This window comes from Dipodomys merriami, unplaced genomic scaffold (assembly GCF_024711535.1).
Source record: "Dipodomys merriami isolate MVZ:Mamm:240054 unplaced genomic scaffold, mDipMer1.0.p SCAF_5, whole genome shotgun sequence".
Classification (NCBI taxonomy): domain Eukaryota; kingdom Metazoa; phylum Chordata; class Mammalia; order Rodentia; family Heteromyidae; genus Dipodomys; species Dipodomys merriami.
In genome coordinates, this window is record NW_027206068.1 from 7,026,877 (window position 1) to 7,051,106 (window position 24,230).

Below are 24,230 nucleotides of genomic sequence, written 5' to 3' on the forward strand. Positions count from 1 at the left end.
TTTTTTATCTGGGTCCACACCCCAACTCCAATCCACCTATTTTAGCTGACAAAGAGATGTGCACCATGCCCAGCTTCTTCCATTGAGATGGGGTCTCTTGGATTTTCTTTCCTGGAACCATATCCTTGCATCTTTAGTCTCCTGTGCATGCAGCTGTGCCTGGCTATGGGTTAAGAAGGGTGTCTCATGGCAGCTGCCCTTGTGCTGCTGTGGCTCTCTAATGCCAGCACCACCTCTTCTTTGCTCTAGTTCCAGGCGAAGGAGAAAGATGAGTAAGGCCTCTCTATACCAAGCAGACTGCTTGTAAATCCACCAGTGCTAAAGCACCCAGGAAATAACTGGCTATAAAAGGTACTCATGGGATGGGGAGTTAGCTCAGTGCAAGAGCATTTGCCTGGCAAGTGCAAGGCCCTGGGTTTGGTCCTCAGCTCTGAAAACAAAAGAGAAAAAAAGTTGTTTAACCCTGGTGCCCATTACTCACACCTGTAATCCTACCCACTCAGGAGGCTGAGATCTGAGGCTGAGATCACAGTTTGAAGCCAGCCTAGGCAGGAAAAGTCCATGAGACTCTTATGTCCAATTAATCACAGGAAAAGCTGGAAGTGTTGCTGGAATCCAAGTGGCAAAGTGCTAGCCTTGAGTAAAAGGAGCTTAGGGATAACACCCAATCCCAGAGTTCAAGGCCCAGGACCAGTGCATGCACGCACACATGCGTGTACACACACATGTGCATGTGCACACACACAAAGTCACTTGCAAGGGTGGTCAAGATGGGGTGAAGAAACCCTATCATTTCAGGCCTGGTACTGTGGCACTTTGGGAAATGAGATGCTATCAGAAATCCACTGAACTTCGGATTCGCAAGCTCCCTTTCCAGTACCTCTGCAAGAAATTGCTCAGGACTTCAGAACAGATCTGCACTTCCAGAACACAGCTATTTTTCAGGAGGTAAATGAGGCCTATCTGGTTGGCTTTTTTGAAGATACCAACCTGTGTACTATCCATGCCAGTCATGTAACAATTATACAAAAAAAAAATCCAGCTGGCAAGCAGCATATGTGGAGAGTTTTTCCATTTTCATTTGTATGTGGATTTTTAATATAACTGGGGATATAAAACAGTAATGCAAGTCACAATGCTTCAGTGAACAAGTTTCAGCAGGTCAACAATTATAAATAAATCTGGACAATGCCAGCATCTGGATTTTTGAAAAAATAAGCAAGTTTCTTACTGAAGGCAACAAAGAAGAAGAAGAAGGTTGTCTCACAAACTTTTTTCTGTCCAGGCTGGCCTTGAACTGTGATCTGTTCTCTAATTCTCAGCCTCCTAAGCAGCTAAGATTACATGTGTGAGCCACTGGTGCCTAGCCTTTATGGCCCTTTAAATAATACCCAAGTATTAATTGTTGCTGTCCCTAAATTTGTTACTGTTACTACATCTGTATTTACTTTATAAAACATTCCTACAAAAATACAGGTGTGTTGCTGGTGTTTTATAAAATATAAGCTAGAATGTGCTCTGGCTATCAAGGGGGAAAATGAGAAGCAGAGGCTAGCTAGCTCACAGCAGGTTGACCTAATGACTTAGAGTATCTTCAGGAAACTCACCAGCTCTGGAATAAACACCAAGCCATGAATTGGGCATGGATCTTCTATGTCAGTCACTCAAGATCCTTGTTCATCTCTCACCTGAATCTTAACTATTCAGAAGAGAGCTCCATGGATTTGAGAAGCAAATTTGAAAGATGAAAAGTGACTTATTCAAAAGACAAGAAGGCTCTGACAAGAGTATAAGTAATCCACTGGTAGGAAAAGCTTTCTGATGAGGGAATACATTGTTCCAAGTTCTAGTCTGGGATAAGGAATCCAGTTCTACAGTCAACATTTCCATGTTTGAGCAAGGATCCACTATGAGCCACGAGTTCTTTAGATTCACATTGTAAACTCTTTTGAGGCAGAGACTCAAGAGCTCTGGGCAGTCCAAGCTTAGTAAACTTGTATGATGGTTTAGTTAAAGTCAAGGACACAGTCTGCTATCACTGAACTGAAGTGGCATTTTAGTGTCCCCATTGCCCAGCACTGTTAGCAGCAGAGAGCTTGTTTCTAAGCTCATGCACAGGCAGCTATAAGCTGAAGACAAGACAAAAACTCATTTCCTTTGCATTAGTCTACTTCTTTTATTGTTTGTCAGTACCAAAGGCTTGGCTTTCTTGCTCAGGGCCAGAAGTTAACCACTTAACCCATGTCTCTAGCCAGGCTTCTTGCTGGTTAATGGGAGGTAGAGTCTCTTGGACCTTTCTGTTTGGGCTGGCTTCAAACCACAATCCTTCAGATCTCAATCTCCTGAGTAGGATTACTGCATCTGGCTTGGACCCTTCATTAATGGTGATTATCTTCTGCTAATTCAAAAGGCAACTTGCATTTTTTCCTACTTCAAGGTAGAAAATCAAGCAAGTAGGGAAAATTATGGAACCATACAGGTAAAAAAGAACAAGAAAGAGAAAGAGTAACCTAGGAATAGCTTGGCAATACAGGAAGGAAATCTGGAAGCTTTGCCCAAGGGGTAGAGTGAGTGATTTATAGATTTCCTGGATTTTAGATTTAAAGAGATAGATGTCATCCCTGAGACTTGCTTCCTTGACAATCCCCAGAGATTCAATGCCCTTTGACTTTATATCAAAAGGCAGCTGGACTAGAGGTTCAGAGTGGAGATCTGGTGCCATTCTGACAGAGTTCAACCCACAACCCCACTAGCTGGGCATTTCATTCCCTCATTCATAAAACAAGAACAACACCCTTGCTGCAGAGGTTATTATGAAGAATAAGGCAGTATATATCCTAAGCACTTACACCCGTCCAGTGTTTATAGCAAGCACTCCACAAGTGTTACATGCATAGAGTAAGTACTGCTGGGGCTGCCTAGTACACATATTTGGAGGTATCAAGGTGTAGAGCACTTGGGTGCTACAGTCAGAGAGCCTAGGAAGAAATCCATCTGCACCACATACTGGCTGTTGTGAGATTTGATATGTTCATTCACTCTCTGAGCCTCAGTTCCTGCATCTGAAACTTCATTGGATTATAAATCTGAATTTGAGTTATCTGTGTTACATGCTTAGAATAGATGCCCAATAGCTGCTCAGAATATATCTACTATTACTATAGATTATGACTATAATATAATCTAATTCTGCTTCTGACAGGCAAATGATCATTCTCTTTCTTTGCTTTTCTGTGTGTGTGTGTATGTGTGTGTGTGTGTGTGTGTGTGTGTGTGTGTGTGTGTGTGTGTGTGTTTGTGAGTGTGTGTGTGTGCACGCGCGCGCATGTGTGTTACTCCTAGGGCTTGTACTCAGGGCCTGTTGTGTCCCTGAACTTTTGTGCTCAAGGCTAACACTCTACTATTTGAGCTTCAGTTCTATGTCTGACATTTTAGTGATTAATTGGAGATAAGTGTCTCATAGACTTTCCTGCCTTGGTTGGCTTCTCGCTGTGATCCTCTGATTTCAGCCTCTTGTATAGCTAGGATTACAAAGTGAGCCACCCACACCCAGGCATTTTCTTTCCTTCAATTATTTTTCCTCAAATTGTAAAAGTAAAAATACTCCATTTGAGAAAATGAAGAATCATACAAAAAGGAAAACACTAATCACTACCCTTTCCTTATAGTCTTCATCGGGGATTATATAGGGGTACATGATTTTTTTTTGTCAGTCTTGGGGTTAAACTCAGAGCCTGGGCTCTGTCCCTAAGCTTCTTTGTGCTTCTTTGAGCCACAGCACCACTTCGGGCTTTTTCTGAGTTATTTATTGGAGATAAGAGTCTCACGGACTTTCTTGCCCAGGCTGGCTTCGAACCACAATCCTCAGATCTTAACCTCCTGAGTAGCTAGGATTACAGGCGTGAGCCACCAGCACCCAGCCACATAGTTTCTTTCATACAATCCAGAAATGCTGTCTGTGCGAACCCTGCTGCTCTCACGGCATGCACCTGTCCTTTGATAAGCAATGTGGGGCTTGTGACTCTGGCCGCTGCTCCCTTTCTGCAGAGCTGTGCTTGGTGGGCTGGGGCTCTCCCAGTCCTACCCAATTAGAGCTGTGTGTCACATTGCTTGCCACCACCAGAGTTCAGAGACGACTTCTCTTTTCCTTCTATGCCAAGAAAGGTAAAGAAGGCAAGAGAAGGTAAAGGAAAGAGCACATGGCCCCAAAGACCCCAGGCTCCAAGCCACAGCATCCCTCCTGATCCCAGCTGGGTATGGATGGGAAACAATCCTGGAAGGAGAACACTAGCAGTGTTCTAGTCAATCTAGTTACTATGGAATTTCATAGATTCCAAAGGCAAAGGGCCAGAAATTTTGGGGTGTTAAAAAGAAAAGCTCTAGTGAGGAATCACTGTTCCATAAATGGGCAATATTCAAGGCTCACCCTCTGCCATTGTGTTCCATGTGCTGTGCGTGAGCGCTCAGCTCCAACCCTCCTGTTCCTGGGATCTGGGGATATTTGATAAAGGCCTTTCATGGCTGCTCACAGGCTTTTCCTGCCGAGACTTGGGCATTATCAGTGCACAATCACTTCTGCACACCACAGCAAGCCTGCTCTTTTCTGTCGCAGCCACACACCCACCTCACAGCTGTGAAAGAAGAAACACATTTACATATTGTGTTGAATGGTCTTTTGGAAGCATGAGTGGCAGGATCTGACACACCTCTCCCTCTTGCAGACAGGAAATATGCTGCAAGGATGGGCTCAGGTTTCATTAAAACACTGCTAATGCTTTAGTGTAAACCCACGAACAAAGAGAAAATCAAATTTTTAACATGTGAACACAAACGTGTTGTTTTTGAAACTGGCACCAAATATTAGCCTACATAAGCCTCAGAGGATGGTGTAATGCAAAAGCTTTCTCCTGATCAGCACTGTCAATCCCAGGCAAATCTCTCCCATCCCACATGAGCCACACTAATCAAAGCACGGCAATGTCAGGATAGCCAATGTGAGTGACAGTATTTCAGAATTTTTAAGCCTCTCATTATTCCAAATGCACGGGTAAACATGCAAATTACCCTTTCCAGAATGTAATGTAATATGCAATTCTATTAAGAACCTTTCCAAGGAGTGCTCCCTACCCCCACTTTTTTTTTTTTAACAAAAGTAAACACAAGAGTCCAAGTCTCCCACGAGATTTCCAACACTGTCTCCACATCGCCCTTCCATCACAAGCCCTTGTATTCTACATGCTGGGGAAACCTCTGCATGCAAGTAACAGCTGACATTTTCCAACACTGCTGAGTTGGTTTTGCCTGTGAATCATGCCATTCTTAGGTCAACAGGAGGAAAATCATGCCGCTAAGTTTCCTGTCTGGCAAAGAGCAAAGATGGATCAGAACAGCTAGGGACCGTAGAGACTTCTCATTGTAATTTCCTTTCAGCATTATTAGAAAATAATAGCCTGAGAGCATGAGGGCTGAAATATACACCCTTATCATGTCTTCCTCCTCAGAGTGGTTCTCATGGTAAAGAAATGATATCCAAGCCAGTCTCCCTTTGGTATTTAAACAATAAGATACATCCAGCCCTTGGGCATGCTTCCTCCTAAAGTTGTGTTTAGCTTGACTGGTAATAGCATGCCACAAAACCCCATAAAATCTATTTTATCATCAAACACATAAGCTATGGTCCTAAATGTTACTGTTCAGTTCGGCCTGAGCAACACAACTCTAAAATTTGTCAGCTGGTGGGTCACTAGTCTGTGTGGGATTGTGGCCAGAAAACAAAATTCACAGACCTCAAACAGCCTGTTCAGCTCGCTTTGGATACTTAAGATAGGAGGAATCAAAAAACATTTAAAAATAAAAGTTCAATAAAATTATGCAATTCAAAAGCCAAACACACTGACCTGCACCTTCTCTAGGTATCTAAGAAATTTGTATTAAACAAAGCAACAATAATAATTTAATTATACCCTTACAATTAAATTATGTACCTACAAGATATACCCTGTAGGAAAATTTGTCATTGTTACTGGATTTTTTTTATTGTGAAAATACTGTACAGAGGAGCTACAATTACATGGGCAAGATAATGAGTACATTTCTTATCAAGCATTGTAGCCTCCTCCTTTGTTTCCCCTTCCCATCCCATCCTCCCCCCCACCCAAATCTCCCCCCCCCATCACCAAAGTTGTAAAGTTCGTTTTCGATATAACAACTTGTACTTCTCTTTGTTGCAATGGGTCCACCTGTATCCCTATTTAAACGATTTGTTTTTCCCCTTCCCCTCCACAAATTATACCAACATCAAATACAGTGAAAGCAGGGGTTATACTGTGGATTTTTAAAAGGATGAGACCAAAGAGTATAGCTTAAAGCTGAGTTGGGTGGTTCAAACCTTAATCCTCTGTCCTTTGTCTCATCATTTTGTTATTCTCCTTCCCTTCCCCAAATCAGATAAACATATATACAAGACTAGGTACCCAAATCAAAAACAGTGACAACCGAGGATAAACCAAAGGGATAAAAATGAATGAAAAAAATAACTTCACACAGTACTTTAAAAAACAAAACAAAACAAAGCAAAAATACCTCTTGTTTCCATACCTTGGAATTCATTTCAATTAGCATCTTTTTATATGGCCACATGTACTTAGCTATTGAGCTATTGTGATCCTCTGCTAGGACTATTCTAGACATATACTAATAATTACAAACTCTGCTAGGACTATTCTAGACATATACTAATAATTACAAATGAGGGAAACCACGGAGCCTATGTTTCTCTGAGTCTGCCTTACTTAACTTAATATGATTTTCTCCAAGTCTTTCCATTTTCTTATGAATGGGTCTATATCATTCTTTCTGATGGAGGCATAGAATTCCATTGTGTATATATACCACAGTTTCTTGATCCATTCATCTACTGAGGGGCACCTGGGTTGGTTCCAATGCAACAGCGATACTCACAAAGTATTATATTGGAAATGAACTTTACAACTTTGGGGGAGGAGAGTCGAGGATAAGGGAAAGTGGGAGATCATACTGTGCCCATTTTTTAAAAATTCATTCCTCCTGAATTTATCTGAAAGAGCTTTTTATACACAAAGAACATTAATTCTCCTCTCTCTCTCTCTCTCTCTCTCTCTCTCTCTCTCTCTCTCTCTCTCTCTCTCTCTCTCTGTCTCTCTCTCTGTCTCTCTCTCTCTGTCTCTGTCTCTGTGTCTCTCTGTCTCTCTCTGTATGTAGGCTTGAACTCAGGGCCTGAATGCTGTCCCTAAGCTTTTTGCTCAAGGCTGTCCTATCACTTGAACCACATCTCCACCTCCTGCTTTCTGGTGGTATTTGGAGATAAGAGTCTCTCAGACTGGCTTCAAAGCTCCTTGGACTAGCTTTCAACAGGGATCTTCAGATCTCAGCCTCCGAGTAGTTAGGATAGCAGGCATGAGCCACCAACACCCAGCTTATCTACTTTTCATAGTCACAATAGATGCAATTTTTAACTAACATCAAAGCTCGATGAAAATTTTAATTAAAAGTATAGCATAATAAAATTACTTCTCCAAATCCCACTTTAGATTTTTTTAGTAGAATAAAGAGCATTTCTATACAGATCCTTACAGAAAGTCATTTTAGTTCCTTTTGGGTTAATTTTTTAAAGTAATTTTTAAAATTACTGATCACTAGGGAAAGCACTTACATAGAAGTCTATTGTTAACTTCTAGAAACACTCCAGAAAGATAGGTTTAACATTTATTGAGACTCGGATATTTATGTGTCATTAGCAAGGTTTAAAAAAAGCTTATCTCCAAACCTCTAAAAACTTCATTTTGACATGTTTGTTTATCTGGCTATTTATTATTATTATTATTTTGTTGTTGTTGGTCATGGGGCCTGAACTCTGGGCTTATGCACTTTCCCTCAGCTATTCAGCTCAAGGCTAGCATTCTACCACTTGAGCAACAGCACCACTTCCGGCTTTTTCTGCTTATGTGGTGCTGAGGAATTGAACACAGGGCCTCATGCATGCAAGGCAAACACTTTTCCACCAAACCACCTTCCCAGCCCATATCTGGCTATTTATTCTGTATCACCATATTTGAAATTAGTATTAGTTGCACTTCTTAGTGATAATTAGTTCTTAGTGATAATTTCATGTATGTCTTCTTCACTTACGAATTGTTTTATCACTGTGTGGGATCAAATTAACCAGTAAAACGTCGGTACTTATTCCTATTCCTTCTATTTTACACTGCCTCCCACTGGGAAACACTTGGCATTATCTAGTATATTGGATTAATTTTATTGTCAATTTGACTGGCTTAAGAAATGCCTAGGAGATTGGTGAGTATAACTGTGGATGGTGTCTATTAGAGTCCATTACATTCTGAGGGCTCTGACCTAAGGAGGGATCATTCTTGCTGGATCCACAATGTGGTAGTATTTGGAGAAGCTGTGAAAAGTAGGAGGTAGAGTTTATTTGGAAGAAGTAGGACACTGGAGGGGCAGTCAAGTTGGGGAGGGATGTTCTTTGGGGGCTATATCTTGCGCTGGTGCCTTTCTGTTTCCCTTTTCCTCTCTTTCTGGTTGCCATGCAGTGAAATGCTCTGCTCTCCACCACGATAGAAGAACCCTCTGAATCCATAGAGCAAAGAAAATTGTTTTTTTTTTTTCAGGCATATGGACAGTAATAAAAAAGCTTAACAAATACAACTCTGGACTTCTCCCACCCCCACAACTGAGGGATGCTACTGGAATCTAGGATGTAGATGAAAAGAATGTTGATCAGTATTCCAAAATGCACAACAGGGATTCTGAACACCAAAGTTACCTTGGTTGCAAAGGTCACTGGTATTGAAGTTCAGCACCTTCTCTGGGCCCCTGCTAAGCCCAAACCAAATGATCAAATGATTAAACAAAGAGAGGGAGAGAGAGAGGGAAAAGGAAAGGGAGAAAAAAAGAGAGAGAGGGAGGAAGGGAGGGAGGAAGGGAGGGAGGGAGAGAGAGAGGGAGAAGGAGAAGTAACATAAACTTAAATAGACCAATTTTAGTCTTGTGGAGCTAGGGAAATTTCAGTCAGATTTACATTTCACATGAGACTGTGGTATTTCACATGATGCTTAATTTGCTGACTCTAAACTGAAAGCCCAGAGGATCATTAACACCTTCCATGTAACATACTGGAACTTGATTTTGCAATGTCTTATTTATCAGCTTGGCATTTTGACATGGCCTCACATATGAGACTTCCAGGTGGATAGGAAGTCACTCCAGGAGGCTCAGGAATCCTGTATCAAGCACCAGGACTGAGAGAGGAAATGCTGGCTACATTGGCCAACAGGGTGGAAGTAGGAGCCCAGGAACTGGGGTGAGAAATAACTGGATCAATCTAGTTTGGAAATAATAAGTGACATCATTAGAGACAGCTACCTCAGATTCACCTGTCACAGGAGACCTGGGCAGTAGCTGTTTTAAACACTGAAAATCTAAATGCTGAAGGGAATATATTCAAGTGGCTAATGGGCTACAATACTCCAGACAGAACAAACAGGTCTTACCAGAGGCACTGATGGTGGAGGAGGGGGAGGAGCCCCAGCAGGTGGGGGAGGAGCCCCAACAGGTGGGGGAGGGGGAGGCAGAGGAGGTGGTGGGGGTGGCGGTGGGGGTGGTGGCACCGGCATATGTCACAGCGTTGATGTCTCTTGCTTATGAATGGTCCCAAAAGAGAGAATTTCTGCTCTGTAAAAGACAAAAGAGATAGTTTTATTTAATTACTGAATAGATTTATTCATTAATTTATTATCTGTGCCAGTATGGGCTTGAAGTCAGGGCCTGAGCACTGTCCCTTAACTTTTTTTGTTCAAGGTTGGTGCTCTGCCACTTGAACCACACACAGTTCCACTTCTGGCTTTTTGGTGGTTAATTGGAGATAAGAGTCTCATGGACTTCCTGCTTGGTCTGGCTTCAAACCATGATATTCAGATCTCATCCTCTTGAGTAGCTAGGATTGCAAGAATGAGCTACCTAGCAAAGAGGTATAATTAAATCTCCTACTTACCTTCTGGTATTACATGTCTTAGAGAAACACACATACTGTAGACAGTTTTATTCCATTGTTAGTTCATTCACAGAGTTCTCACTGTGAGACTGGCTAAATGCTAGAGATTGATAAAAGTAGATAGACTCTAGAAATTACTTGGTGGTAAAATTTACAGAATTTAGCTGTCAGAACACATAAATAAATAAATAAATATATAAATAAATATATAAATATATAAATATATAAAACATATATATATATGCACCTGTTTCCCTCCATTAGCTGAATCCTATATTATTAACATTGAAATCATTTCATTGCATTCCTGAGCAGACAATGGAATTTAATCTTTCTGAATGTCACAGGTTTCATGTTATGCATGATGCCAGCCTCAAGCAAGGCTTACAAAGGGCATTAGCCACTTTCTTGCTTCCTTTTCTCCTGTCAGCTGTTTCTTTATGGTCTCATGTCTTAGTTTCTGCATACTCATCTGGATGCATGCTGGGTTTTTGAGGCATGATTCTTTAATACAGTTCTTTTCAAATTAATACTGGAAGATGTCTGATTTCCAAATAACTGTATTTCTTTGCAGGGCATATCTGTGTATGTGTTCTGATGTGTGCCACAGACCTGTTTTCAAGATGCATTGCAAGGACTGCCAGCCTGTACTAATGAAACCGAACAATTTGCAAATGTGAGGAAAAGTGATATGATAACCTAAAGACAACCTAAGTACAAACTGAAGCATCAAACTTAGGCGCAGACACTTTATGTTTCTGCCAGCATGGTAGTCCCTGGATCCCAACACAAGTCTGTCCATTTTTCCTTCATATTTAACATCCAATGGCAGTTGTATTTCATGAAAACATCCTTATCTCTGCAAATGCAGAAAACCAATTATATAACACAGTGCTTCAACATAGTCCTCTAGATTTTTTGATTATTTAATAAATCAGATCCTTTTACCTACATAGTTAGTTCTATGTACCAGGCTAATTGCATCAATTTCCATAGTAATCCCCTAAGGCCAGTAGCAGGAACCCCCACTTTTGTAGACAAGAAAAGGTTGTTTAAATTCATATACACACTTAACAATGAATTAATTTGGGATTAGAACTCAGACTTAAAGATTTAAAATCTGATATGATTTTGTGTTGTTGTGTTATCTAATGTGTTATTGTGGCAAGATATAAAATAATATAATATTTTTTACCTTAATTGTCAAGTATATCATTCAGGGGCATTAAGGGCATTCTAAGGCTGTGCAATTCTGACCAGAACTTATTCATCATCCTAAACAGAACCTCCATATCCATAAAACTATCATTTCCTCATCCTCACCCCTGGGCACTTTGATTTTACTTTCTGTATGCATAAGCTTATCTACTAGATAATTTACTTAGGTGGAAACATGCAATATTTGTTGGCTTCAGCCTGGCTTATTTCATACCACACACTATTGTCTATGTCCACTCCTGTTGTAGTATATATAACAGAAATTCATTTCTAATTATTCCACTCCACATTTTGCTTGATCATTAATAAGCTGATGGAACCTGGATTGTTCCTTTGTTTTGGGGATTGTGAAAAATTCTATGACCACTGGTATACAAATACCTCTCTAAAACCTTGAATTCAATTCTTGTGGCCTCTGTCTGTCTGTCTGTCTATCTATCTATCTATCTATTTATCTATCTATCTATCTATCTGTCCATCTGCATAGTGCTGTTGGATCACATGGCATTAACCTCATTTTTTTTTTTTAATCAGTCGTGGGGCCTGAACTCTGGGTCTGGGCGCTGTCCCTCAGCTCTTCAGCTCAAGGCTAGCGTTTTACCACTTGTGCCACAGTGCCACTTCCAGTTTTCTGGTGGTTTATTGGAGATAAGAATCTCATGCACTTTACTGCCCTGGCTGGCTTTGAGCTGCGATCCTCAGATCACAGCCTCCTGAGTAGCTAGGAGTACAGGTGTAAGCCACCAGCGCCTGTCAACATTAACCTCATTTTAACAAGGTTGAGAATTCTCTAAAATTGCATAAAGTTATAAATGGTATAATATATACAATTAAGTACAACATTTAGGGGAAAAACATTTCTGAGACTTTCCCTAGGAATTCCAAGGAAGAATGTGAGCAGGTCAATAAAAATGATCATACTTTTTAAAAATAAAATACTCCCCTGAAAGAAGAGGCCTGATAATCACATTTGTACTTCTTTTCTTGATATTAAAACACTATCAAAAGACTTAAAAATACTCATCATGGTCAACAGGATAAAAAAAAATGTTAAAACGAACCTAGATCTCAGAGAACAATAAAGGGTAGTATAGGAACCCAAACAGAGTCCAAGTCCCTTTATTCACTATCTAATATAAACAATATCACAGAGTCACATACAGCTAGCATATTATAGGTCTAATGTTAAAGCAACTTGAACTGGAGCCAACAACTTAACTGTTTATCAGCTGTATTTTGACAGTATATAATCTTGTATTCAGTAGCAAAAGTATTTCTAGGCAAAAACTTACAGAAGGTATTAAAGTCTTGATGGAACTATTAATAGAACAAGAGAATATTGGGAAATCTCATTATGTAAAGGCTTAATTTTTTAAGTAAGACAGATGAGGAGATAGACCAGCATTCCCTGGTGAAAAACTGAAATTGATTTAAAAGGAAAACCTAAAAACATACTTATATTCAAGAGTTTAATCATTTACTTCAGGGAAAAAATTCCTGAAAGAAATAACTGTAAGCTACTCATGGTATCTCTCAGTACATTGTATGATTCCATTTTCTAACTGCCTTTGTAGGTCGGTGTGACCATGTAGCTGACATTCATGTTTTTAAAAAGTCTATTTGTTAAACAATGAAGATTTTGAAACTAATTTATTATATTCACTAATATTTATTTTTTTGTTAATGAATTTTTGTGCTGGTACTGGACTTCATGTCCTTACTTGGCATTTTTGCTCATGGTTGCCATTTTACCATTTCAGTTACACCTCCACTTCCAGCTTTTTACTAATTAATTGGAGGCAACAGTCTCATAGATTTGTCTACTAAGGCTTTCTTTGAACCTCAGATCTCAGCCTCCTGAGTACTAGAGTTACAGGTGTAAGCTACCAGTACCCAGCACCCAGTAATAATTTAACCTTTTTTATATAGGAACTTGAAATAATAAATACTGTAACTACAGTTGCATTCTATGAAAAGTCACTTGTAGACATTGAGTCTGATGCTTAATTTTATATGTCAACTTTACAGGAATGAGGGATTCCCACATAGAGACAGTAGAATAGCATGTCTTTCCAGCATGTCTGGAAAGCTGTTTCCAAAAGAGGTTAGCATTTGAATCAATAAAGAGAATACAAATATCCCTTGACAATGTAGATGAGCATCACCCAATCCGTTGTTTTATTTATTTATTTTTTTGTCAGTTGTGGGGCCTGGGCACTGTCCCTCAGCTCTTCAGCTCAAGGTTAGTGCTCTACCACTTGAGCCACAGCGCCACTTCCGGCTTTTTCTGCTTATGTGGTGTCGAGGAATTGAGCCCAGGGCCTCATGCATGCAAGGCAAGCACTCTACCACTGAGCCACCTTCATAGCCCTCATTGAATCCTTTGATGACCCTGAGCAGAACAGCTGAATTCTCAGCCAGCATTACTGTGATTCACATCTGAATGAAGCTTGTCTAATAAAACTATTTCTCCATAGAGCACACTTTGCTTTCTTGGGATTTGGAACACTATGTAGCAGTTCAGCACTGTGCTTAGAGGCTTCTTTAAAGCACAAAAGTACAAAAATTTGAAATTTGGCATTATATAAAGTATAAGGATACTTTATACAGCACTAGAGAAAAACAAGGTGGCCAAATATGGCCTTGTTCAGCCTCTGCTGGGATTGTGCATGGTGGATGACTAAATATACCATCACCATTCTTCACATGTCTATGAATCAGCACTAAGGCACCTTAATACTGATTCTATTCTCACACATAAATCTTCGTGGATAGGTCAACTTGCAAATACAAGGTCTACAAGTAATGTAATTTTTGAACCCTCCGTGGGTGCATTAATTTAATTATATCGATTTCTCTCACCATTTGCATGGCAGTCTGCTATGTTTATACATAACAGATAACCAAATTTTATCTTAGTATATAGTTTCAATTATTTTTGGACAAGCATAACTAGCTAAGCTTCAATCTTTCTCACCCTTGTTTCTACTGCACCACATTCTTTTACTATAAATTAGCAGAATTAAGATAATCTAACTTCTTTTTTATTTTAATTTTATTGTCCAGGTGATGTACAGAGGGGTTACAGTTACATAAGTAAAGTAGTGAGTACATTTCTTGTCTAACTTGTTACCCTCTCCCTATTTTTCCTCCTCCCTCTTTACTTCCTCCCCCCCAAGTTGTACAGATCTTGTGAATATTACTGTTGCATTGGTTTCCCCATTGTCCTTTGTCTCACCATTTTTTGTTCCCCTTCCCTTCCCTAATTCAGATAAACATATACACAATACCCAGGGGACTAAAATCAAATAGAGAGACAACAATCATAGGGAGAAGAATGTACAAAAGAAACAAGAAATCACACAGTACATTAACAACGTTTGTCCATGTATTGAAGTTCATTTTGCTTAGCATCATCTTATATGGCCATATGTACATAGCTATTGAGCTATTCTGCTCATCTGCTAAGCTTGTCCTAGATGTATACTAATTTTTACAAATAAGGGAAACCATGGGACCTATGTTTCTTTGTGTCTGGTTTACTTCACTTAATATGATTTTTTTCCAAGTCCCTCCATTTCCTTACAAATAGGGAGGTATCATTCTTTCTGATGGAAGCATAGAATTCCATTGTGTGTGTGTGTGTGTGTGTGTGTGTGTGTGTGTGTACACACACACACACACACACACACACACATATACATTTTCTTAGATCATCTAACTTCTTGGTTTCCATGTTGTGAAGACTTAAAAATAATTGGAAACTATAAAATGAAAGTGATCCCACAAAAGTGAGAACAGTTCTTTGTTTCCTCTGCTCCCCTGCTCTACAGTCAGCTCAATCCTTAGGAGTCTGAGAATGACTTAGTACCATGAGGGCTCTGCCTTGCTCATGCCTCAGGAGATAACTTTCCAAAATCTAGGATTAAAGCTATTTTTATATGCAGTACTTGATGGATGTGAAGGCTTTTTCTTGACAGATATAATAATTAAGCAATTATCTACAGGAATATTTGTTAAAGTCTGACAGTTAAGAATACAGAGCCCCAGGAAGTCACAAGCTGTACCCATGAGCTCTTTGATGCTTTGTGTTCTCCCAACCCATTTAAAAATGTTTTTCTATTCTGAAATGCATTTAAAATGCTTTTTTAAAAAGCCAGAACCTCAAAGGCTTTTATTCTTTCCTCCAACTCATGAAACAGGTGAAACAGCAGCATGGAAATGCACATTAGATATTCAGGCACCATTAGGGAGGGGTGAGGCAGCAGAGCCAGTGGGTGCTTCCCTCTGAGGCCAGCAGGACTCAGGCAGGCCTGGGTTTCCCTTTTGCCTCAGCTTCTTCCTCATGACTTTCCATCAGGTCAACTAACTTCAGTGGGCTCATTTTATTGGTTTGTAAAATACAGCTATAATGATTAATTTTTAGTTTGTTATGCTTAAATCAAGAGCCCAGTACAGATCCTGAATAAAAAGAAGATAATACCAATCCTCACACATAAAAATCACTTATCTGGACTACATACCTATCATCACTACTATGAATAACGACAGTGACCATAAAAAAAGGAGCCAGCCAGGGACAGGTGGCTTACTCCTGTAATCCTAGCTACTCAGGAGGTTGAAATCTGAGGATCAAGGTTCAAAGTCAGCCCGGGGAACAAAGTCCCTGAGACTACTATTTCCAATTAACTACCAGAAAATTGTAAGTGGCGCTGTGGCTCAAGTGATTGAGTGCTAGCCTTGAGCTGAAGAGCTCAGGGACAGCGTCCAGGTCCAGAGTTCAAGACCCATGACCGACCAAAAAACAAAACTAAACAAAAAAAAAAAAAAAAAAAAAACAGGAGCAAGATGAATGCTCACAAGAGAGGAAGGGATTGCTAGGAAAGGCCATTCACATTCAGACCTGCAGAGAAGGCCTGATACATAAATGTTTTGTAGAAATTACTGTATATTTCAATAGGGATCTATTCTTGTTACAAGTAGAGAGACTATCTGTCTGTCTGTCTATCTCTACATACTATGTATCTATATCTTTATCTATATCTCTATGCTATATTTATCTATATCTCTTTATCTCTAGCAATAGCTATATCTTTTTCTAAGAGAGAGAGGAGTGGGAGCAAGAGCACAAGATGAGCTGGTGGAAGAAAGAGGAGAAGGTTGGGAACACACAGGGACTAAATGGCCAAATATTCTGAAAACTGTCTAGTTGGGTTTTGTGTCACCATCTTTTAAAGGCTTTCCCTATGTCTTAGGCATTTGCAACATTAGTAGGAGACAGGTAGAAGCCAGAAACTCTATTTCCCAGCATTCCCTGCAGGTGGAGACCAGTATGTGGCCCCAACTCAGAGATGGGCCATAGGAATGTAGAGGGGACAAGCAAGCCTAATGTGAACAGCCATAGGTCTGGAGCAGAGATTCCATTCAGCTCTGGCTGATGTATATTCCAGAATAATGTGCACCTACTCTTTGCCAGTATCTCTCCCCCTTCCCAAGAAAAGCTTGTATTCAGATGTGTGTGTGTGTGTGTGTGTGTGTGTGTGTGTGTGTGTGTGTGTGTGTGTGTGTGTGTGTGTGTGAAAAATCCAGTTTTGAAGTGTTGATAGGGACAGTTGTTCTTTGGTATCTGCGGGGAGTTGGCTTCAAAATGTCGTACATATCAAGATCTTCGGGTGCTCAGACCTATATAAAATGACACATCATATTTACATATAACCTATGTGCATCATCTAGTGTATTCTAAATCTTCTCTACTTTGTCTATAATACCTAATACAATGTAAATGCCATATTATATTGTTTAGGAATTAATGACATGGGAAAAAGTCTCTATATGTGTATATTTGTACATTCAGTACAGATGTAGTTTTTTTCAAATATTTTCAGTGAGTTACTCAGCAATTTCATATTCCATACCTAGGGGTAATCTAGTTAATCAGCAATTTCATATTCCATACCTAGGGGTAATCTTAAAATAATCTGTAAGCCCCAGTGGGTCATGTATGTAAACCACACAGAGCCCATAGATTGCTGCAGTGTGGCCTCTTTACCAGGAGCTCTTCTGACATGTGGGAAATGAGCCAGCTGATACAGACAATGAACTATCTTCCTCCCCACCTTGGATTTCCTTGTTTCTCTGCCTGATGAGCCTGCCTGTACCCATCCAGAAATGAATGTGCCTTGAGCTTGCCTGGCTTATAAACAAAAAAGTTAACATGCATCTCCACTCCATCTGTGAGTTATCTTGGAGAGAAATAACTTACTAAACAATTCTACACACTAACTGCTCTCATTGAAATGTTTATTTTCTACCCAAGAAGAGTCTGGAAGATTATAGGTGTTCACAAAAAATGTACCTGCTGGGGGCAGGAAAGAGGGAGAAAAATGAAAGAGGGGGCGACAAGTTTGAAAAGAAATGCACTCACTACCTTATTTATGTACCTGTAATCCCTCTATATATCACCTTGACAATAAAATGTTTAAAGTACCTTTTTTATATATTAAAAAAGATTTATTGTTACTATTTGATAAAAGTACCTATGACTGATTTTAAAAACGTATTTGAATAGCAATCTAAAAATAAGATTGTGTCCATTCTTTGTATATCTTTCTCTTTGTCTTTGGCAATACTAGGGTTTGATCTCAGGGCCTTGCACTTGAACCACTACTTGAACAACTCGCACCATATCTCTAGCATTTTTTGTTCTAGTTATTTTTTTCTTGTGAAAATACCGTACAGAGGGGTTACAATTACATGAGCAAGGTGATGAGTACATTTCTTATCAAGCATTGTTGCCTCCTCCTTTGTTTCCCCTTCCCATCCCTTCTCATCCTCCCCCTACCCCCGCCTCCCCATACCTTCCCCTTGCCAAAGTTGTAAAGTTTGTTTTTCGACATAACGTCTTGTACATCTCATTGTTGCAATGGTTCCACCTGTATCCCTAGTTAAACCATTTGTTTTTTCCCTTCCCCTCCACAAATTATACCAACATCAAACACAGTGAAAACAGGGGTTATACCATGGGGGAGGGACATACAATGCAACAAAGAAATCATCTTATAAATATGTTAGAAAGCAAGAAAGAAAAACCATTTGAATCCTTAACTTGGGGTTCATTTCACCTATGTTCTAGTTATTTTTGAGATAAGGACTAACTTATTGCCTGAAATGACCTGTACTGTGATGCTGCTATTTATGCTCCCCATAGTAGCTGGGATAAGAGCATGCCACCATCTTTATACTTTTCTGTTGAGATGGGTAGGGTCATGAAAATGTTTTTTCTCTGAGGCTGGTTTAGAACTATAATCTTTCTTATCTCATTTTTCTGCAAACCTAGGATGATAGGTGCTCACCACCTTGACCATCTATTGGCTGAAGTGTGAACTTCTTGTTTTTTATTGTTGTTGTTGTTTTTTGGCTTGGGCTACCTTTGGCTTCTTATCCTCCTGATCTCCTCCTCCTAAGTAGCTAGGATTGCAGATATAAGGCATTCGTGTACAGCTATTCCCATGTCTTGAGATTGCCCCTATGAGCTGTTTGGATTTATTGGCTATGAAATTAGAGAAAAGAACATAGATTCTCACTTCTGAACAAATGGAGGCCAATGAATGCCACGAGACAATCCATATCTCACATATGTCTCAGGAGGGTCCTACAGCATCTAAGAACTAGTCATTAAAGTTTCTTTGTAATAGATGCTGGAAGGCAGGAGAGCACAACCCAGAGCCTAAGTGCGGCGAGCAAAATACAAACAAAGAGTTCTCAGAATAGAATATATGTGGAGAAATTCCAAAACTGTGAGTAAAAGGGTAAGGGCAGGTGAAGTCAGTAAAACTGTGAGTCAAAGTGTAAGTGATGGTAAAGATCACCCCTGAGTGGTCATTCCTGTCGTCATTACCTCCTGGTGTAACTAGAGCTGATTCTCTGTCTAGCCCTTCCTTGGCACTTGTGCCTCGCCCATTGCTTCCCGATAAGATTACCCTCCCACCAACACAAGAAAGTTACTGCTCTCACTGTCTGTCATGGCATAAAAATTCTGGAAATATTTAGCCTTTTCAGGGAGATGGTAAGTATTGGCCTAACAAGATAGGAGGAAATAAATAGCAAATTATTTTTCTAGACAGTAAAAAAACAAATGTATCCTGAAACATCTCATTACTATGGGATCGGTATTATTATTATTATTATTATTATTATTATTATTATTATTATTATTATTATTATTTTGTCGGTCGTGGGGCTTGAACTCTGGGCTTGGGTGCTGTCCCTCAGCTCTTCAGCTCAAGGCGAGCAATCTACCGCTTGAGCCACAGTGCCACTTCTGGTTTTCTGGTGGTTAATTGGAGATAAGAGTCTCAAGGACTTTACTGCCTGGGCTGGCTTTGAACCATGATCCTCAGATCTCAGCCTCCTGAGTGGCTAGGATTACAGCATGAGCGACCAGTGCCTGGCTCTATTATTATTTTTTATATAGTAAACCACTTAAGAACTACAATGCCCAATGACAGGTAATATTATTAGTTGCTCAGATGAGGAAGCTGATGCATAAAGGTTAAAAAAAAGTTATTGTCAGCCACATAGTGAATTCGAAGAAGAGAAACCTAAGTTATATGGCTCCACAAGCCCAGGAATCTAAGCACCATGCCACTTTAAGTCACTTCTATACATATACCTTTTATGATTTCTGTGACATCAGCATACCACCTGAACTTATTTAATGTTTACTATAAATCAACTATGCTTGTAGAGAAATAGTTTATTCTGAAAAAAATCCTTAAATTTCTATAGTAAACAGTAAAGTAATACCACTTGCTATACATGAAGATAATAAGAATAAACACAAGAATTATTAGGCTAAAATGTTTATCCACATACAGTCCAAACTCAAGTATAACAGCAATCTGAACGATTAATTGAGGATAAACACCTGGGTCTCATTCAATGAAGAATCCATCTTAGTTGACTCAATAGGTCTAGGATGTAGCCTGGGATTCTGCATGTCTAACAATTCCTCCACCCTTTGAGGAGCTCTAGGATATAGCGGCTTATAAGAAAGTCACAATCAGGGCTGGAAAGGTGGCTCCGTGGTAGAGTGCTTGCCTTGCATGCATGAGGCCCTGGGTTTGATTCCTTAGCACCGCATAAGCAGAAAAAGCCAAAACTGGCGCTGTGGCTCAAGTGGTAGAGCATTAGCCTTGAGCTGAAATGCTGAGGGACAGCGTCCAGGCCTAGAGTTCAGGCCCCACAACCGACAATGATAATAATACTTTTTAAAAGTCACAATCTCCATTGCAAATGCACAAGTAAGGATCTTTGGGAATATCTTACCAATAAGGGATTTGCATACCTGATAGTCTGTCCTAGAACATCTATACTCACAAGTTATGTTCTCTCTTAAAAAGATTCAAATTTGGGCCAGGTGCCAGTAGCTCACACCGGTAATCCTAGCTACTCAGGAGACTGAGATCTGAGGATCATGGTTTGAAGCCAGCCCCAGCAGAAAAGTCCCAGTGAGACTCTTATCTCCAATCAGCCACTCAAAACTGGAAGTGGAGTTTGCCTCATAGTGATAGAGTGAGTGCTAGCTTTGAGCAAAAATGAGCTCAAGAGCAAGTGCCAAGGCCCTGAGTTCAAGCCACACAACTGACAAAAAAAATTGATTTGGGATAATTTCATTTACTTTCAGCAGGCTGAAGCCATGAAAATGAGAGATTGTATTTGCAGTGGCATACAACAGTGGCAGGGAAACCCTTGTCCCAGGACAGTACTGGCCTGTTGCACCAAGTCTGAGCAATCACCAGAAGTCCAGAGGCATTGTCTTCTTCAAGAATTTCTTCAGATCCTGGCTTGGTTATAATGTACAGCCAGCTTCCTGATTATATTATTTTCTCACATATAAATAAAAAGAAAAGACAGAATCATTTTCTGAGTTCATTTTCTGCGGTAAAACTATATTTCTCTACCTGTGAACTTCAGTCATTAAGCCATGAATGCCCTGTGCGTACAATGGTCAATCACAGGGTCTGGCTAAAATGTGGAGGGAGGACACACCTGTGGCTGCAGAGCTTGGACAGCATGCCCAGCTCTTTCTTCAAAACAGGAGGCATCAGCTCTTTATGGCTACATTTAGAATAAGAAACAGTGTGGAAAATGGTAGTAGGAGGCAGCCTGGACCCTTTACCCTCCAGAACGTCAAGGCAGTGGCAAAGGAAAGCCACTGCTATTGGTACACTCTAGAAAGGGACAGAGTAAATTAGGAGAAGTTCCACACAATATCCAGGTATACCTGCTGGCTAGGACAGAAGTCCAAGATTATCTGCACGTGCATACATAAATTGTGTTTCAGTAAGACTCATAACAAATTCCTCTCCTTTCCTCTCCTCCCTTCTCCTCTTCTCTCCTCTCCTCTCCTCTCCTCTTCTCAACTCTCCTCTCCTCCCCTCCTCTCCCCTCCCCTCTCCTTTCCTCCCCTCCCCTTCCTCGCCTTTCCCTTCTCCTTGTTTCTCTTCCCTTCTTCCTTCCCTGACCTCCCCCACCTTCCTCCCTTTCTCCTGTTCAATCTCCCTCCTCAACCACCTCACTCTCCTAGGGTATATTTTTCTGAGCTGAAGAGAATTCTTGCTGGCCTAGAACCTGCCTCAGTCTTTTCCTTAAGTAAATCTGCAGACAATCAGTTCAAAAAAGAATTTAATTCATTCTCAGTTAAATAATAAAAGAAGGAAATTATAAAAAAACTGAGATGAGAAGCAGGAAAAAATAGGCAAAAAACACTTGTCAGAATAAGCACTGCTGTGAAGCTGATGAAAACTATGACAAGACATATAATTAATAACCCAAAGAAGAGAGTAAATCAACCCTTTAAAAGAGGACTCAAAGAAAAGAGATAGGGACTCTGAGAAGATAAAGAAAGGCAACTGGAGATAAAACATAAAGTAGCTGAAGTGAACAAGGAAATGAATAAATATACCTGCTAAATTCATTGTGAAGTTCCAGTGTAACCTTTAGCTGCTAGAGCCAGGAACTGAAGATGGGCTTCATGGTGCTGGCCCTTCACCTAGACCAGTACCGCCATCCATCCACAGTGGCAGAGGTGACCAAGTACACCAGGCAAAAATGGAATAAAATAGCTCTCCTCAAGTCATTCATAACCCCTAAGGCTTGACAATTTTGTAATCAGATAGTAGAGCTAAGGAATACTTTTATAACATGATTCTCTACTGGGCACGAATCATTTGTGAATTGGTTCCAGCTCTAACTGATCCTTGCCATTCATTAAATGCAGTAACACAGGACATTGGCCAAGAGGTGAACAGATCTGAAATAACTGGTCGCTTTGTTCCTCAAGCCTCAAAATACTGTCTACTAGCTCCTAGAGTCAGAAATTCCAGCCTACCATTCCTTAGCGTATGTAATTTATATGGATGATGTTAAAATGACCAATGAGTCGGGGCTGGGAAGGTGGCTCAGTGGTAGAGTGTTTGCCTTGCATGCAAGAGGCCCTGGGTTCAATTCCTCAGCACCACATAAGCAGAAAAACCTGGAAGTGGTGCTGTGGCTCAAGTGGTAGAGTGCTAGCCTTGCGCTGAAGAGCTGAGGGCCAGGCCCAGGCCCAGAGTTCAGGTCCCACAACCAACCAAAAAAAAAAAAAAAGACCAATGAGTCAAATATTATCATTTAGAACTCAGTGAACACCAAGAAGGCACACTACAGGTGTGGGCCCAGTATACTTGTTGGCTTTTCCTGTGAAAGTCCACAAGTGGATTTTCAAGTATTAGGGAACATACAGTTGGGAAGCCAGAACTACAAACTGTGCAAAAGATGTTTAAATGTGGGGTTGGTGAATTTTAAATTCAGGGAAAAAGTTGGCTTATTTGTCATATTTTAAGTATCTTACCTAGTTTTGAAGCAACTAACTTTTACTCTGAATTGATATAAAGCAGCACAATTGAAACAAAATACCTCAATCAAAATTTAAAGATAGTTACAATAAACAACAGCTTTAAGGAACACTGGATACACAAAATATACTTCTGTCATTTAAAGGAAATACAAAGTTCACATTTGATTCTTTTCCCTTTTTCTCCTATCTGAAAGTAGATAAATATCACCTGCTCTAATAGGGAAGTAATACTTTACATTAAACAGTTAGGAAAATGGCCTGTTTTATTTTTCACTATAACTTTATCCTCTTGGAAGGCATGGTTGGTACCTTAATATTGATGGATATTGGAGGTGGAGATGTGGCTCCATGGTTGAGCAAATTGTATAGCATGTACAAGATTGAATTTGATTCCTAGCACTGTCAATACACTGTCAATACCTTTCCTTCTTTCCCTCCCTCCCATCCTCCCTCCCCCTCTCTCTTTCTCTCTCCTTCTTTCCTTCCTTCCTTTCCTTCTTTCTCTCTCTCCTTTCTTTCTTTCTTCTTTCTTTCTTTTTTCTTTCTTTCTTTTTTTCTTTCTCTCTTTCTCTCTCTTTCCTTCCTTCCTTCCTTCCTTTCTTTTCTCTTCTTTCTTTCTTTCTTTCTTTTTTTCTTTCTCTCTTTCTCTCTCCTTCCTTCCTTCCTTCCTTTCTTTTTCTTTCTTTCTTCCTTTCTTTTTCTTCTACATATACATACAGATGGACATAGATCAAAACTTCTGTTAGTTCATTCAATAGTTCTAATTTTCTGACTATATATGGCAATTCTAAAGGCTACTTGCACAATTATTTTTCATCTCTCAAACAGTACCATCCTCATTTTGCACATGAGGAAGCAAAGCCTCAAAGGTATAAAATAATCATCATGAGATCATGGGTACAATTTGTTTTCCATACATAGCCCCAAGGGTGAAGTTTTGAAACCACTAATATCTAGAAATGTCTTTCTTTTTTTCAAATTACTATTAACACATAGTTGTACTAATTAATATGACTGAGATATTTCCATATGTACAATAGCTGTGCATTGACCTAAAACCCTGAA

The 24,230-nt window shown here is 39.9% G+C and overlaps 1 protein-coding gene across 3 annotated transcripts in view; it reads right to left on the minus strand.

Moving 5' to 3' along the window:
* Positions 1–24,230, minus strand: part of Wipf3 (WAS/WASL interacting protein family member 3) — an 81,256-nt gene that overhangs the window by 49,517 nt on the left and 7,509 nt on the right. For all 3 annotated transcript variants that reach the window (XM_069996023.1, XM_069996021.1, XM_069996022.1), the window contains exon 2: positions 9,549–9,729. In XM_069996023.1, coding sequence (XP_069852124.1) covers positions 9,549–9,671 — 123 coding nt within the window. In that variant the 5' untranslated portion in view covers positions 9,672–9,729. The remainder of the gene's footprint in view (positions 1–9,548; positions 9,730–24,230) is intronic.